General features: G+C 47.9%; 1 protein-coding gene across 6 annotated transcripts in view; it reads left to right on the forward strand.

Moving 5' to 3' along the window:
• SLC2A9 (solute carrier family 2 member 9) overlaps nt 1–18,364 on the forward strand; it is a 132,082-nt gene that overhangs the window by 62,175 nt on the left and 51,543 nt on the right. For all 6 annotated transcript variants that reach the window (XM_081048873.1, XM_081048871.1, XM_081048874.1 and 3 more), the window contains one exon: nt 13,926–14,058. In XM_081048873.1, coding sequence (XP_080904999.1) covers nt 13,926–14,058 — 133 coding nt within the window. The remainder of the gene's footprint in view (nt 1–13,925; nt 14,059–18,364) is intronic.

Raw genomic sequence — 18,364 nt, forward strand, 5'->3', positions numbered from 1 at the left:
AAACATAAAATATATATTTTAAAGTCAATGAACAATACTGTTGTTATCCATCGGAGTAAAAAGTAAATAAACATGTGCCTCAACAGAGGCTAAGCTTTTTCTTTTTTGAGATAGTTTCCAATTGCTCATTACCCATCAATGTCCTCTTTTGTAAATCAGTATCAGGCCAATTCTGCTACTTGGGTCCTGTCTTCGTGCGTTCAGCCTGCTGTAACAAATACCACAGACTGGGTGGTTTGTAAACAACAGAAATTTGTTCCTCCCAGTACTGGAGGCTGGAAGTCAGAGATCAGGTGCCAGCACGGTCAGGTTTTGGTGAGGACCCTCTTCCTGCCTCGTAGATGGTCATCCTCTCGCTGTGTTCTCATGAAGGAGAGAGAGATCATCCCTCCCTTCTCTTCTCATATGGGCACTGATCCCATTCATGAGGGCGCCACCCTCATGACCTAATCACCTCCCAAAGGCCCACCTCCTAATTCTATAACCTTGAGGGTTAGGATTTTAACATATGAATTGGGGAGAGGGGAACAAAGACATTCAGTCCATAAGAGGTCCCAGGTCTTTCTTGATCCTCTGTCTTCTCTCTTCATTCACTCATCCATTCAGCACATTTGCTGATCACTGAGTCGGATGCTGGAGCAGCAGCTGTGAGCTATGGAGAAAGGAATGGAGGCCAGCCAAGGCCGGGGAGATGGCGCTGGTCCAGTGGAGAGAAGCTAAGCGCTTGGATTAGGGTGATGGCTGTGGGCACGGAGACAGGTGGATAAGATTGAGTGATGGGAAGCGGTGTCTGAGGGAGGAGGAGTCAAGGATAACTGCTGCTGTCCGCACATCAGCCAGGTAGAAGGGGGTACCAGATGCTGAGATAGCCCTGGAGGAGAAGCAGCTTTGCAGCAGACAAGATGACGAGGTCACTGAGATGAACTGCCCAAGTCACAGAGTGGCTTGCAGGTAGAGCGGATTCAAGGACTGTCTCCCTGCAACCGTGGGGCTCATAAACACGATGCTGACCAAGGGGCACAGTGCCCTTGCCCACCCTCTGATCGGAGCCAGCTGGGAAGGAGTGCATTGGTCCCTGGAGTCTGTCTGTGCCCCTTAGATGGATTTTCCCAGATAGTCTGGGAGCTGGTTGGGAGGATATGTGAGTAACTCAGTCAATGTCTGGTTTTCACATCCATGCTCCAGGGCCTTGGGCTTCTGGTCCAGGAAAGAACATCAGTGGGACATTTTCATTCACCTCTGGGGATTTGCGATGTTCTGGCCAAATGAGATCCCTAGTTAGTTCACTAAGTGTCAGAATTTCTTTTTCTCCATATTAATCTTATGTCTCATTGACCTTCAAAGACAGAGACAACTGAGCTTGTAAAAAGATTAAAGAGAAAAACAGTGCTTCAGTGCAGGTAATAGCTTTGAAATGCAGAGGCTGCAGGAAGTAGCGAGAAGGCTTTAGAGGAAGCGGCCAGAAGGCTTTAGAAGGAAATAAATGTAGGAATTAATGTTGGTGCCCTAAGTTTAATCAAAGCTACACTGTAGACATTGTGGAGGTTGAACGCCTACGGGACATCTTATACTTCCAAAGGATATTTTTAAAAACGTATTAATTAGCTATTTCTCCTGTAATGATAAAGAAGAAAGGAACTTAGATAAAAATTGTAGGCAGAAGTGTGGGTACACACAGGAACAACTTGGGGACGTGAATGAATGATTTCACGTGCCTGAAAGAACATCCAGTCTGGATGAGGTATCAGGCCAAGGAAAGAAGTGGGAGCTCAGAGTTCATCATTGTTCTAATGGTTGCACACTTCCCATATGACTTAGGTCCATTTTGTCCCTTTATTTATTTGTCACTAAATATAGAAATATTTAGTGCTCAGCTTAGAACATTTGGGAAATATGTAAAGGAAGTAAAGCCACTTGAAATTCTGCCATATTTTTTTTGGGGGGGGGGCAGGCACTTATAATATTTTGGTCTATTTCTTTCTGTTTCTATGTATCTCATATGCAATAGAAATAACACTGGCTTAGCTTTGACTTGCTTTAAAGAAATCACTTACCATCAGGTCAAAATCAGTTCTCTATATCACTAATAGTATCAGCATCATATTCCATCACAAAGGTGCACTGTAAGGACTGTCCATTATTGAATGCCTTTCTGAATTTCCACTGACATGAATAATATTTAAACAAATATCTCCTTTGTAAATCCCTGAACTGCTTTCTGTTTACTTGTTTGATTTTTATGATTATAATGCGTCCATTGTACACCCGTTATACACACAATATGAGAGAATTTGTGAAATAAAAACATTAAAACTTCTGTATCTCACCATTTCTGGATAAACATTTTCACAATTTAAAACAAATTTTTCCATTATTTTTTGTAACTTATGCATGCACACACCCACAAACACACACACACACACACACACACAAATGCCGGATTTGGTTCATTCCATTTATAACTTTGTATGCTGATTATTTTGCAAGATTATGTTGTGAACAAGTCATTAAAATTATTTGCTATGATACTTTTAATAATTGTACAATATTCTATTTTATGGGTTACCATAACTTGTTTCATTGTTCTTTTATTTGCTGGACATTTGAATTGTTTCCAGTGTTTATTATTGAAACACTGCAAATAGCAAACTTGGGATGAACCATCTCCTACCTAAATCATTATTCAAATCTCGATTTGTGTCATTTAGTGTCCAAGAAATGGAAACAATGGGTCCAAGAATATCAGTTTATTTAAGACTTTTATGCATGTTATGAATTTTTCTCCCGAGAGGCTGCCTAAATTTACTTTCCTACCAGCAGTGTTCCAGAGTATGTGTCACACTATACTTTTGTCTTCCATAAGGATTTAAATAGCTCTTTGATATTTGATATTAGGAAAAAGTGGTAAGAGAGTTGGGGAAAAGATAAATTTAAATGCTTTATGCCGTATTCTAAAATAAAAGATTTTAAGAATTAAATGTAAAAACTGATACCATAAACAACTCACAAAAAAATACAAGTAACAACTAGTGTAGTATTGCATTATGATATTTTTAAAATTTCTTTGCTTATTAATGAGATTTGATATTTTATAAGTACATAAGTTTCCTGTTGGTGCTGTTAACAGATTACCACAACAAAGACTAAAATTTATCCTCTCACATTCCTGGGGGCCAGAAGTTCAAAACCAGCTTTACGGGGACAAAGTGAAGGTGTCAGAAGGGCTGTGCTCCCTCCTGGGCCCACGAGGAGAACCTGACCTGAGCTCTTCTGGTTGCTGGGGGCTGCCGACGTTCCTTCCCGCCTTATGGCCATGTCGTTCCACTCTCTGCCTTGGTGGTCACACTGCTTTCTCCTCTTCTCTCTCTGGTCAAATTTCCCTTTGTCTCCCTCTTGGAAGAACACCTGTGATTGCATTTAGGGCCCATCCACATAATCCAGGATGATCTTCCCATATGGAGATCCTCAAATGCAAAAATCTTTTCTTTATTTGTTTTGCCACATAAATTAATATTCACAGGCTCCCGATATTAGAATGTGGATATCTTTTTGGAGGCCATTACTGAGCTCACCACAATAAGTTAGTTTTCAGACATTTCTTCTGTAAACGATCTGTCTATTCACGTACTTTGATTACTTGGTAATTTTTACAGTCTTTTGCTGTTAAAGATATTAACCCTTTGAGATATTTGTGACAAATATTTTTGTGGCTTTTTTTACTTTAATTTCCTTTCATTTTTAATGTTAGGGTATAAAAAATATTTTTATGTAGTAAAGTCTTTTCTTTTAAGATTTCTTCCCCTCTCAGGAATACAAGGAATCTTTATCTGTATTTATTTGTGGGTTGTTCATGGTATCAGTTTTTATGTGTGATTCTTAAAATCATTTGAGTTATTTTAGAATATGGCATAAAGCATTTAAATTTATCTTTTTCCCACCTCTCTTTCCACTTTTTCCTAAACTACTCATTAACCCAACCTTTTCCCTATTGAATTTTGAGGTTTCTTTACTACACATTAAATTCATATACAAGAGTTTCTGGTTCTGGGCCACCCACTTTGTTCCTTTTACATTTTTACTCTAGTGCCCACACTTCATTGTTGTCACTATTGTCACTTTATTATATATTTAATGCTGTCCCCACTAGTCTTCATTTTTAAAACTGTGCTGGAAACACCCACTTGTTCATTCTCCTGTGGGAACTTTAAAACTATTTCTTCATTTTCCAACACAAACAAAAATGTCATTGAAACTTTTATTGGAAGTGTATTCAAATGATTCACTAATTTGAGCCCAGTTGAGACAGTTGTTCATAATTCATTGTTGCCATTGAGAAACGTGTCATGCTTCCATCTTCACTGACATTTTCTTTTGTATCACTCAGTTGTTTTTATTGCTGTTATAGTTCTAACTAAGAAATAGAAACTCTAATTTGCCACTTTCTCAATGTTTTCTAAATAATTTGTCATCTTGATTCCATATTCAGAACTATTCATTATTCAGAACAGTTTTCATTTTTCAAGTAGATGTGACCTTGTTATTGGCACTCATTGACAATTTAGTTTTATTGTGTGAAGAGAAAGTCACCCATACATTTTTTTCTTTGGGGAACATCTTTTTTTTTATTGGGGCTGGGGAACAGGACTTTATTGGGGAACAGTGTGTACTTTCAGGGCTTTTTCCAAGTCAAGTTGTTGTCCTTTCAGTCTTAGTTGTGGAGGGCGCAGCTCCGCTCCAGGTCCAGTTGCCATTGCTAGTTGCAGGAGGCACAGCCTACCATCCCTTGAGGGAGTCAAACCGGCAACCTTGTGGTTGAGAGGACGCACTCCAACCAACTGAGCCATCTGGGAGGCAGCTCAGCTCAAGGTGCCGTGTTCAATCTTAGTTACAGGGGGGCACAGCCGACCATGACCATCCCTTGCGGGAGTCGAGGAATCGAACCGGCAACCTTGTGGTTGAGAGCCCACTGGTCCATGCGGGAATCCAACCAGCAGCCTTTGGAGTTAGAAGCACGGAGCTCTAACCACCTGAGCCACCAGGCCGGCCTCTTTGGGGAACATCTTAAAGATACTCTGTATCTAGTTTGTGATCAACTTTTATAAATATTCCAGTTTGCCTATGGAATAGTAGCTCCCTCTTTAGCACATTATGACAAAGACCTGGCATTACAAAACGATCATCATTACATCACAATAATTATTGTTAATCTACAAAATACAAAGGATCTCATACCAGAAAAATTCCCCATGAGATTAAAAAAGGTTAAGAGAATGTGACTGTCTAGTAGAAGAATGAACTCCAAAGGGGAGAGCACAAAGCCGGCCCTGCTGTGTAGTGTGGTCTGGTGGGCGTGTGGGTTCCGGGCCAGACGCCCGGTCTGCCTCTCAGGGCCACCCCCCACACGCTGCGGGACTTCTTCTCTCACAGTGGCACCTATTTCATGGGGCTTTTATAAAACCTGAAGAAGGAAATGTATGTCAAGCACTTGGAACGGTGCCTGGAGCTGGTGCTAAATTGAAGTCCTCCAGTATCTGATTTCATTCAGGTAGCCATACTCGGAAATAAGCATTAGGAACTTCCATTTTATAGATTAAGAGCTCATTGTGGGAGAGGTGTAACAATTACCACCCTGACCACCACAAGAAGACAATGGGGCCTGAGCTTCCTGGCTTCAGAGCCCGTGACCTCTTTGCAGGAGGACCAAAGTCCTGACCTGTTGGTGGGGAACAGAAGGAGCCAGCCCCAAAGCTTCCAGACCTTGGACAGGAAGTCAGGCGAGGCACTCCTTTCAGTCTCATCTTTTTCTCCTGTGGACCCAGCCCCGGAGTGCGTGAAAGCACTTATTTTCTGTGAGCTTTTGATCTAGAACTCTCTGGACTTCATTCAAGCTCAGGAAGAAAAGAACTCTTGAATTTGATAAGAATATAAGAAGAAACGTATTTACCCATGTTAAGATGATTTCAAACCCCAGGCAGCCAAACAACATTCTCACTGGATGAGAACCGTCTTTATTCTCCAGCTACTTGGAAACCACACCTGTTCTCTTTGAAATGAAGGATCTCATTTGGGGGCACGGCCCAGGTGTTTTCTACAGCCACAGAAAATGTTCAGATGCGTCGGGAGCAGATACCCAATGAATTTGCTTTGAAGGGAAATAGGGGGGCGGGAATTAGAGACTGTCACCTCTGCATTCTGTCTGCCACTTCAGAATTCGTCTCAGGTTGATGTCCAAACTCCTTCACGTGACCTTCAGAGCTCTGCATCTTCTCTTTTAGATAATTCAGGCTTTTCCCATGGGGCAGTAAGGGTCCTGGTAGCTCCTGGGTCAGTGATGCTTCACAGTTCCTCTCTAACAGCAGGAAAAAGAGTTACTTTCGGTGTGGGAAGGGCTCTGCCGGTCGTGAAGCACTGGAGCTAGTGTCTGAAAACGGTGGTTATTGGGTTTCATTGAGTGACGACTCACAGCTGTAGTCAGAGGGCTGTGGTGATCGGATCCCCAGTGTGCTCCCTGCCCTGACCAGTCCCTAGGATTCTGAAACTCTGGGGTGTGGCTCAGCAATCTGTGTCTTCACACCCCCCATCCCCCCAGGTGAGTCTGATGCTGAGAACTCCTGGGAGAGTGATTCAAAGACAGGACCTGGGGCCAATGCCTGGGTTTGGGTCCCGGCTCTCCTACTCACTAGCTCTGTGACCGTGGGTATCTTAGAAAAATGATGATAAGTGTGCACAGCTCACTGCGTTCTTGTGAGGATTAGACGAAGTGAGCCATGTAGAGTCCCTAGGACAGTGCCGCACACGTTGGAATCACGCCTGAAATCTTAGCTCCATTTAGCTTCGCGCTGTGCAAAATGTGTGCTGTGCATGTTACGTGCATGACCTCTATGCCCTGAGCCCCTGGAGGTCACGGCTGCCACCTCCATCTCCCCCCAACAATACTTCTCTCCTAGAGGCTTCCTTTGTTGTCTTTCGGAGTCAAGTGGTCATTCTCCTGCTGGTCTTTCCCGGGGACTGAGGTCAGAGGTTTTGTCATCCTGCCATCAGCGATCCAACCGTGGGGTCGGTGACCTTGTCATACTCCCTGCTGCTTCTCTGCCTCTGAGAACAAACCCCCGTGCTCCCCCGCTGTGAAGTGTGTAGTGTGGGCAAGACTCAGGCCACCAAATACTCAGTGCCATGACTTTGGGGGCCTCACCTCTCCTGACCTTGCATCAACATTGCTCCAAGGCGCCTACCTGCTTGGGCTTCTGGTTTGATGGCTAATGCTGTGTGGTGATGCCTGCCCCCGGGCAGAGGTGGGGGGCACTTCAGCCCCTTGCTCAGCTCAGCTGGTGTGATGGTCTGCAAGCCAGGAAGGCTGAAGGGATACAAAGATAAACTTAATAGTTCTTGAAGTCTTGTCATCTGGAACTTTAGAGAAAGTCTTTGAAGCTTGCCTGAACTTTACTATTCTGTCTTCAAGACAACCTCAAGGGAAAATGATTAGTTCAGCTGCCCTCTGAGTACGTGGCCTGAGTAGGCGAGGGTGTTCGAAGGGAGTGAGGACTTCCTGAGCCCCAGAGGGAAAGATGGGTGTCTCTGGAAATAGCCTGGTCAGGAGGCTCCTGCCCTAACGATGGCCTTGGCAGCCAGTCTGCTGTTACCTTGGAGCAAAGCCTTGAAGGCAGACTAACTTTGCAAAGGTCAGGCAGAGAAAAGAAGGTCATGCATCATCAAAGCTGGGCCCAAGCTCCAACAGTTCACATTTGCTGTGGGCCAGACTCCAACCTAAGCCTGTTCCATATGTCCCTCAACATGGAATTCATGCAACCACCCTGTGAATGAGGTACTATTGATACTATCCCCATTTTACAATGAGGACACTGAGGCACATAGAGATTAACAAATGTGCTGAAGATCCTATAGGCCATAATTGTTGTTATTATACCCATTTTTCAGATGAGCAAACTGAGCCTCAGGAGGTTGGAGAACTTGCCCAAGGCCACACACTAGTAGGGGCCCCCGCCAGGATTCAGCCCAGGCAGCCTGACCCAGACGCTCCCTCTTATCACCCTGTCTATCTATAACCAAAATTGTCTGTCCCAGGACTCCCACTTTACGGGGAGCAGCTGCCCAAGGCCCAGGGCACAGAGTTTGGGGTCCTGGGGGGCACTGTGCCCAGATCCAGCCTGAGATCGGGTGCCCTCTAGTGTCCTTAGCGGGCAGGAGCCCAAACCTCCATTCGGACTAGTTTGTTTATTTCGGATGTAGTCATTCTTTCGACAATTATCGAGTGCCTACTGTGTGCCTGGCCCTGCTCTAGGCTCTGTCCAGCAGTGACCAAAGCAGACGAGGGTCCCTGCCCTCATGAACTTTGCATCTTAGCGGAGGCCACGGATCAGAGACATAAATACATGAAGTCGGGTCATGATAAATGCGGTGAAGCAGAGCAAAGCAGGGAGGAGGAGTGGGTCGGGGGCGGCTGTTCTAGACAGCGCGGCCTGGGGAGGAGGCGTCTGGGGCTGAGACGGCATGAGGCGCGCAGTGGCCAGGGCAGACCCTGGAAAGATGTCCTAGCCCTTCCCACAGACGCCTCTGCCGGTAACCCTTCTCTAACCCTAACCCTTTCACCCCCTGTGGTCCTCTCATCCCCTCAGGCAGCTCCTCTCTTCCTCCCCCCACCCCAGCGCCCATAACCCGGGGCCTCCTCACCTCACCTCTGGACACCGCAGAAGACTCGAGCCATAATGTCTACCTCCTAGAGCCATATAATTCCAATCAATGCATTGTTCTCAAATCAACCAACATTTATTAAGTGTCCACAATGTACCAGATCCCACAGAGATGAATAGACCAAGTCCCTCCCTGCAGGGCACTCACTGCGAGAGGGGCAGATGGAAGGGACACCAGACTGGGGTAACCCGCCTAGGAAGCCCAGGGCGGAGGGAGCACGGAGCAGCCTTAATGCATCAGGGGAGAGCCTGGGAAGCCATTCTGTCTTCCTTGAGGACTGGGGACAGGTAGGTAGCCAGGTGGGAGGAAAGGAAAACACCATTTCAGGCAGAGTGAACAGCTGGTGCAAAAATAGGAAGAAGACTGAGAGAAGACTGGAATGGCTCAATAAGAGGACCAGGGAGGCAACGACAAGAGATGAACAAGACAGGTCAGCGGGGGCCACACCCCCATTCACTCTGCCCCTCCACGTACCTGGTGATTCATTCCTATGGCGGGGCTTTGGCTGCGTCTCGCCAGCCCCTCAGGGGAGCAAACATGGCAGGCTGGAAAACGCTCTGACTTGGAAGTCAGAAAGTTGTAGATTTCCTCCGTCTGCTGCTTTCTAGCCACGTCATTTCACAAGTTACTGCCATTCTGAGTCTCAGTTTCTCCATCTGTAAAATGGGCACGAGAATGCATGTTCCCTGGGGTGAATGTTATCATTAAAACATATACTGTAAGGAAAGGGCCTGTCACTGTGTGTATTCTATAAAGAGTTGCTGTCATGCTATGCAGTGGGTCCTGTGTCCACCAAATGAAGCCAAACTCCTCAAGTCTGGCATTCACAGCCCCTGAATTTGGGCCCAGTCTCTAATTAAACCCATTTTAATCTCTAGCACCATTCAGCCACCCATGCTTTTCTGAATACCTCTCTGTTCTCCCATAATCCTCCTGCAGTCCGTTGGCCTGGGACGATTTACTCTCTTTATCTCGATTCACATCCCTCAGCTGTCAAGAAAGATCCAAGTCAAACAAATCTAAACGCCTGAAAAGGAATGTAGTTTAACAGCCCTTCTGAAATGAGAACGAAGCTAAACACCACTTGAGCTTGTCCCGACAGAGAGCTCCTGACAAAAGCTTTGGCTGGCTCTGCTGGATTCTCGTAATCAAGGTTCCCAGGCCTGATGGGATAACATGGAGACGTGCCCTTTTCCGGGCTGCCTCCCCCTTCCCTCTGCCTGTAGCCCACAGATTCACCTTTCTCTCCCCCAGCTGCCTGGTGTCAGCAGATGGCACTGGTCATGTTGACCAGCCAGAGAAGCTTTTCATCCAGGAGTTAAGCTGCCTCTTGTATTAGCTTCATTGGATGGAGGGCGCTCTCCGGGGCCAGTGAAGGCCCAGCTTGTTTTGCTGGCGGAAGGCCCTCTCTTGTTTGCTCAGTGCCAAGCTGTGCGGTTAGTGGAGCCTGGGAGCCCTGGGGAGATGCAAACCTACTGTGTTTCCCTAATTGGAGGAGGCAGCTATTGCTTCTGGCGGATTTCAAGTCCTAATGTTTGTACAAGGAGACTCCTCTCACTTGTGTGTGACGTGGCCTCTGAGCTTCCCAAACAGCACTTACTGATAACAAATAATTTCTTTCCAAGCTTTGAACATGGTGGGGAGAATATAATAGCACCCAGGTAGCCTGGGTCCCTGCCCAGGAGGGCTTGGTGTGAAAATGACAGTGATTGGAAAGAAATCACCCCCTTCTCATCTGGCACACACATATACCCATCTAGCTGTCAGTCAGACCAGGGACGTGACTCGGGCCCTCCCCAAGAGCCAGAATATTTGGGTTTCTCAGGCCAGGCCCGTTCAGGTTAAGTGGCTGAGTCACAGTAAAAGGGGTGGGTGTGTACACCAGGAACTCGCTACCTAGAATCTCAAAGGCGTACGTGACACTCCAGAAAAATGCCCCGAATTAACATTATTCATATTTCTGTTCATATTTTATTTAAATTTGAATCACACACAGCCTGGAAAGAGGCACGCCTCTGCTGAGTAGCCAGTAAATGGTCCTCGGTTTGAAATCTCTGCACTTTCTTTGGCTTCAGTCCCCTGCTGACATTTCAAAGATGAGGAGAAGAGATGAGGTTCTGAAAAAGAGCTTTCTTCATGAAAAGCAATAATACTGCATGGAGCCTCTGCTCCAGGTGCCTGGCAGACTGGGACATGCTGACCCCGCTTTATGAAAAGGGGGCACGTCATCAGAGGCAAGCAAGCTGATGGGATTGGTTTGTTAGGAAAAACTGAAGCAAGGCACAGGGCTCCATGCCAAGCCTTCTTTCTGCTGCTCTGCTCCTGCCGTTACCGTCCTCACGCCTGCCCTGTCCTTCCAGAAACGCCCACCAATGAAATGAATGACAACATGAAGGAGTTAAGGAAACAAGAGGTTAGATTGCTTTGAAAATCAAGCTTCACACACTGTGCCAAGAGTCACGCGCACTCAGAGGTGGAGGGGCGGGGAGCAGGCACCTGGGTGGGACCTGGCATCTTGCAAATGAGGAGACAGCACCCCGCGAGGGAGGGTGTCATACTTGCTCTTGGTGGGTTCAGCAGAGGCCACCAGACGTGTCCGTGTCCAGCTGGAGAGACCCCCAGGGGAGAGAGCATACAGGGAGGAGGGGCAGTGGCTGATGGAAGTAGACGGGGCCCCTGAGAGTGGGTATGCCGGCTCTGTAACTCCTAGACGCCCCACTCGGGTGCGAGAGGTGAATTGCAGGCACTCAACCCAGTTATCAAGTCACAGGCTCGGGGGTGGCAGGTCTCACCTCAGACCCCTCTTCCATTAGGATGGGCCACTTACGTGGGCTCAGAACCATGGCAAAGGGGGAAAGCACCAACATCTACTGGCTCCCAACCAACCCTGGGCCAGGCCCAGGCTAGGTGTCACCTCTGTCACCCTCGCAGGAACCCTGCAAAGCACGTGTTAACCACTGTTCTCCTTTTCTATCTGAGACAGCGGTGATTCCAGAAAGAATTTGCTCACGGCCCCACAGCTAGGAAGCGGGAGGACCAGAATTTAATCTCGGGTCTAACTTCAGAGATGAGTGGGGCTATGAAAGGCAGAGACTGACCTCCAGTGGCACAGAGGTCGTTGGTCACCAGGGTTGGTCCCCGGTTGTTGAAAATCCAGCCTCGCATCTTACATCTCCCCAGAATCAAGTCACCAGTGGCAAAGGCCAGATCTCATGGGCGTCCTTGTGCTCTTACGAGAACAAACCACACTTCTCTGTCTTCCTTTCTTGAATTCCATTTGGAGGACACTGATCTGATGGCAGATGGTCCATGAGAGAGGGAGAAGTACGTGGCTGACACAGCCATGGTATGAGCGGGTGTGAACGAGGAGACCCAGGCGCCAGGATGACTCGGGTGGAACACAGAAGGCTGACCAGGGCATTAAGAATGGGCGACAAGTCCTGGGACTTATGGAGAAAAGAATGGCGTTTACCTGATTCCCCAGGAAGGAGAAGGGCACTCTCTATAAATAGACAGTCAGGGAGGTTGGGTCTGACTGACTGGTCTGTCCGTGAGGACAGCATAGGGGTTGAAAGAGCAGCATTGGGTACCACGCTGCCTGGGCTCGGTCCCAGCTCTGCCACCGATGAGACGATTGATGTGAATGCATTGTTTTCTTTTATTCCATGATCTCTTTTCAAAATTGAGATATAATTCATGTGCCATAGAACACACCTTTTTAAGTCGTTTTTAATATGTTCGCAGAGTTGTGCGACCATCACTTCTTTCTCATCCTAGAACATGATCATCACCCCAAAAACACAACCCCACACCGATTAGCAGCCACTCCCCACTCTCCCCCCTGGCCCCTGGCAACCACTGCTCTGCCTTCTGTCCCCAGGCCTGGTCCCTTACGTAGAGCTCTCCACCAAACTGAAAAGCTGGCATTGGCCTGACCAGGGTTTCCCAGCACGACTGAAGAACAATGCTGGCTGCTGAAACCAGCACCATTTTGTGAATGTAGGTTGTTATTAAGTGCAGAAAGGGGCATAGAATCCCAAGGACCTTGAAAATTAGCACCTGGACGAGTAGAGCCTGGCTCCGTGCTCCAGGATCTCTGCCTGCTCTACCCTCGTGGGATCCTGGAACTTACGTGGCCTTGCCTGTGTCCTCAGGGGTCCCAGCCGGGCCGAGCCGGAACAGCACAGGGAATTCTGCCTCTGACAAAGCAGCTGTAGGAGACACGGGGGGACTGACGTGGGAGCCCTGCCAGTTCAGCCGCTCAGTGGTTCTAGGGGCATGTCCCCCCAAGTCACCACCTAACACCAGCAGGAACTTCACCCGCTGCGTGCAGTCGTTTCAGGTGTGACTGTGTCTTCTTTTCTGCTCGACTGTCTCCTCTGACTTTCTTAGAAAATAACACATGTCAAGACTTTGGCACCGCGCGTTTTGCTTTTCATCTTTATCAGATCAGAACTGCCTCCCATGGACCTTCTCTGCTTTCAGAAGCCCAGGGAACGCTTAGGTGTAAACCTGGTTTAAAAAAGAAATCGGGAAGGATGCTGCCTTCCTCATAATAACAGGGGCTCCGTGCTGCAGTTAAGCTGCATTGTAGGTGAGGGCGCTGCTTCCAGTGATTAAAATGCCTGTGTAGGGCCTGAGAGACTTTCACAGACGCTGCTGGAAAGTGAAGAGCTCCCTCCCTAAGGGGTGAGCTGTGCCCCCCTCCCGGCCCCAGAGCAAGATGGGTCAGTCATTGGCGGCATCCTGTGGTAGCACCAAGGATAGTTTGCTGTGTGCACCGCTGTGCCCCAGGGCCCACAGTCAAGCCTGATGGGCTCCTACTGTCACGACAGCCTGAGAGCTGGCTGCGGCTGGCCCCACTGCACAGGTGACCAGGAGATACCGAGGGGTCTGGGAATGGTTTCCAAGGCCACACCCCCAGGAAAGAGCAGAGCCCCTTCAGGCTCACAGGGTCAGTCAGCCCTTGGCCCCCCTGGACCCCTCCTTCTCAGAGCTGCTTCGCAGGTCACCACCTCACAAGAATCACTGAGCTCGTGGAGAATGCCCGACACGTGGGGCTGGGGCCAAACCGCGTCCTTCCCTCCCTCAGCCTTCGTTGGTGGGATCGCTCTGCTGCGGAGGGAGGGACCTTCTGCAGAAAGCCAGAACGCTCGGCCCAGCCCCAGTGTAACGTCTGAAGGCCACGTCCATTTCTGCCCCTCTTCTCCCCTCAGGAGAGCACCTGGCCATACCTGTTTGGAGTGATTGCTATCCCTGCTTTGGTCCAGCTGGTGAGCCTGCCCTTCCTCCCCGAGAGCCCACGCTACCTGCTCTTCGAGAAGCATGACCAGGCAGGAGCTGAGAAAGGTAGGGCCCTTTATCTTTCCCACATGGCTCCAGCATCTTCGCAGGGTCAGCACGGAGGGCATGTGGGGACCGGGGCCACCCCCTCCGTAGACGCAATGCTGGGTGACGTAGGACAACCTATACAGCTGCTTCTTCCCAACAGCCTGCTATGGGTGGCCCAGGGAGGGGACACCAGTCACACTGGGAGCCTGGAAAGCCAGGACAGAGCAGGATAAGGCTTCTGTATGGCGGTGTCTCTCCATGGGGTGGTCCCCACCACAGAGATGATGTGAACGCAGATTTCTCAGTGGTTCAGGTCTAGGGTGGTCCGCCCTCCATTCCTCCCTTCTTCACTGCTCCATTCTCCTGTTTTAACATTCACACATAAGGTAAGGGAATTTATAGACACAAAAGTAAGCTCCAATATCACACCAGCACAGGGCTGGGCGCCTCCACCCAGGACCCCTGGGGCGTGCCCAGCAGCCCAGAGAGTGGGGCAGTGTACACAGTCTGTAGGAGAGAAACACGAGGCCCACGTGGGGCTTGGGAGTCATCTTCGGTAGCTTTCCTTACATTCTCTGAACGGTGACGTTTTGGCCACATGCAAAGCACAGCTCTCGGAATCAGAGGCATTTCTGCAGAGCCCCCGAAAGGCAAAATCACTCTGCCTAGCGATAGAAAAGCATGAACAGCAACTTTCCCATTCATTGAGTTTTATAAAACGAGACACAGTTGACAGCGTCGTGGTGAAGCACGAGGGGTGGAATAACCAGCCCTGCCTGCAGGTCAGCCAGCTTTATGACCGCGAACAATTCTTTTAACCTCCCTGAGCCTCGGAACGTTCATCTATAAAAAGGAAACAATATAAACTACTGAGAACTCTGTCCCTTTTCTTATCCATATCCTGTCTGCTACTCTAAATTTCACTAATGTCCACATCTAAGAAAAAAGTTGGGAATTGCATACAGTCTTTAGTTTAATATAATTTGTGCAGCATCTTTTAAAATACAAACCACCTAAGTATTTTCTGAATTAACAAAGGGCATAATGAAATTTCTATAATGTTCTGTGAAATCAGAGAACGTTATCGTTACCTTTACTTTTTAAATGAAGAAACTAAGGCTTACAGAGGTGAAGGGACTTGCCCAAAGCTGTGGTTATGTGATGTTGGTTTCCAGTGGCCTTTGAATATATGATGGAAACTACAGGTCTTTCTTCTATAACGTGCCCATATATTCAAAATGTATGGAGCTTTGTGTGGCAGGGAGGGGGACTTGAGCCCTCTTTCTCCCAGAAGCCCACAGGGGACAGTGGTGAATGACCCCTCCCCCTTCTCACAGCCAGTAAGTGGCCGAAGAAGGTCTGGAACCTGAGGGTGACTTTCTTCCCACCACCCTCACTCACAGAAGGACATCAGTAGGCAGTGTCCTGGGGACTTCCCAGGGGGCCCGTAGGGAGACAGCCATCCAGAAGTCAGGCTTTGGGGAAGGAGGCAGAGGGTCAGATGGTGGAGGCTCTGGAGAGAAAAGAAGGCAGGTGAGAAGGAGCTGAGGGCATCTGATTCCCCAAAGCAGCTGGGTTGTGGATTTGTGGAAGATGGCGATCCTGCCAGTTCTCCCCTGGTGGGGGATGACGCCCCTCCACCCTCCTGGCTTCACTGGGAAGAACGCCTGGGAAATGCTCAATTAAGTACAGTTGGAATGGGCAGTGCATGTAAGTAAATGCCAGACAGCGAAGAAGCCTTAAAAGATTTATTTCATAGCACAGCAGGGACGGAGAGAGAAGGGCAGTTGTAAAAAATGGTAAATATTACATGTGCGCTTTATAAAAAGAACAAAGATGTTAGCCTTAGATTGAAAGAGAATATTAAAATTTGCATCTGTGCTAATAAAAGTGCTCGTTTCACTCCAGGCATTTAGCAAACACTGGATATTTCCTGTGCTGGGCATTCTGCCAGGCAATGGGGAAAAAGGGAACCACAAGGTGCCATCCCAGCCCTCCAGGAGGTGTGGGGGGGCCTGGTTAAGGGAACGAACACACTCCTTAACAGCCCATCTGTATTGAGAACTATGTCATTCAAAACATTTCACATATATTAGATTGTCAAACCCTCACAGCAACCATGGAAAGTAGATCGCATTATTAGTCCCATTTTAAGATAGGAAAACTGAGGAAAGATACGGTGACCAAGAACACAAAGCTAGAAAATGGCGGCACTGGGATTTGAACTCCGACAGTGTTGCTCTGGAACCTCTGGGCATAGACAAAACACACTCTATTCCCTAGCAACTTGTTTGTCACTCTGGGAGAGACACCTTGCCCAGTCTATTGGTAATTTGGGGTAAGGGGCCCTGTAGCAGTTAGCTATTACCATATTAATGCCACATAATAAATCACCCTGAAACTCATTGGCTTAGGACAATAGTACTTACTGTTCCCACGTCTGCGAGCCAGCTGTGAGGTTCTGTCCATCTCGATAGGGCTTGCCCTCCCAATTCCTCTTATCTCAGTGGAAGCTCTCTCACATGTCTGGTAGACGCTGGCTGATCTAGGATGGCCTCAGCTCTGTGGCATGTGCCTCACCCCCCAGCAGGCTAGCTGGGGGATATGCTCATGAGCATAGAGGTCCCGCAGAGGAAGTGAAAAACATAGCAGTTTTTCAAGCTTCAAATCCTGTTGATCAAAATAATTCCTATGGTCAAGGCTGTGTCAGAGTGGGAGGGGGGACACAGTTACAGAGCAAAGGACATAGACGTGGGGAGGCATGAATCCAGGGCATCAGTACAATCCATTCATACCACAAGCCCCTTCAATGCTTTCCTACCCCACCCCATCCCCAGTTCACAGGGGCCAGGGATTGAGTCCCAGCCCTGCATCTGATTTATTTGTGCCACTTTTGTCAATTGAGCAGAAGCTGCCAGCACCTAAAAATGAGGAAACAGCCCAAACTCCCACTTTGAGAAAGGGAGGTTTATTTAGTGGATAGACATGAAATTTTAGCGTAGGGAATGTGATAGGACAATGCTTCAGACTCAGGGGTCAGGGAAGTTGCATTGATCAGGACCCTTTGGTTTGTAAAAGAAACTCAAAGCAGCATTAGGGAAAAGTGAAACTTTCAACTTGTGTCCTTAGGCATGGAATTTGAGGGCACAAATAGCTAACACTCCTCTTTCAGGCCCCAGTTTAACATCAGTTGAAAGACGGATGTAGAAGTGGGAGAGGTGGGATTTAGTATGGATAAAGACCACTTGGAAAATTGGTCAAGTCTGAGGGCCAGGAGAGCCTTGGAAGACGGTTCTCCTGAATTGGACTCACGACCTACTCCTGAGCTCTCGGACAGGCCCTGCCCCCGAAAAGCTTAGAATACAGAACAGACAGTGTGTGTTCTTCTAGATGGATTCCAAAATGAAAGGGAGGAACTAAGCTGTGGAGGGCACTTCTCTGCCCCACTTACCGATTAGCTAAGTCCTTTCTCATCTCCTGGGGAGGTGTGAGTGAAGGGTGGGCAGAGAGGGAGCAAAAACTGACACACTGAGAGGAGCTCCTCCAGGAGGAAAGTAATATCAGAAGTGCGCCATATGTGTTCTTCCCCATAATAGGAAATGAAAAGGCTGAGTTTCAGGAATGGTGGGATCCAGGAGTTAAAACCAAGCCATTAACGTACTGCCTTTCTCTCAACAAATCCTAGACATTCTTAGGATTTCATTGGCTTCCTCCTTGGACAGGCTTTCTGCACTTCACATCAAGACACTCCTGAGCAGCTCCAACTTTAAATGCCGTTTTTGGAGAGAGATTCCCTTTCACACAGCACACATCTCAATCCCTGAAGGGAAGAATTCTAATTGGCCCTTCCTGGGTCACATGCCCATCCTTGAAACAATCACTGCCCTGGGAGTTAGAATTCCCTGATTGGGCAGTTAGGGTTCCTGTCCAGTCTGGCAATTGGGGGATGGAGGACTGAGAGATTTGATAGACATCTCTACTAGAATTACAGAAAGCACAGGAGGATAGCTTGAAGAAAAAGATACAGGCCACAGAAAAAAGTAATAGATACTCATCACCCTGAAGGAATGATACCTCTGCATGCTCCTTCCTGGTATTGCTTTGTCACCCGTCCCCCATGGTCTGTATAAGTCTTTGCTGCCACCACCCCAATTGGGCATACAGACTTGGCAGAGAGTTCAGACCACACTCCCCGGATAAGCTCAAAGCACTTCTTTTTGCTGTTGTTGTCTTGTGCATGGAAGGGCATGGTTTCTGTGGCATTGAGAAGCCAATTACTGGCTAGAACCCTGGCTTGAATAGAAAACGATGACTGTCTATTATT

Source organism: Rhinolophus hipposideros (assembly GCF_964194185.1).
Source record: "Rhinolophus hipposideros genome assembly, chromosome: 1".
In the NCBI taxonomy this organism is placed as follows: domain Eukaryota; kingdom Metazoa; phylum Chordata; class Mammalia; order Chiroptera; family Rhinolophidae; genus Rhinolophus; species Rhinolophus hipposideros.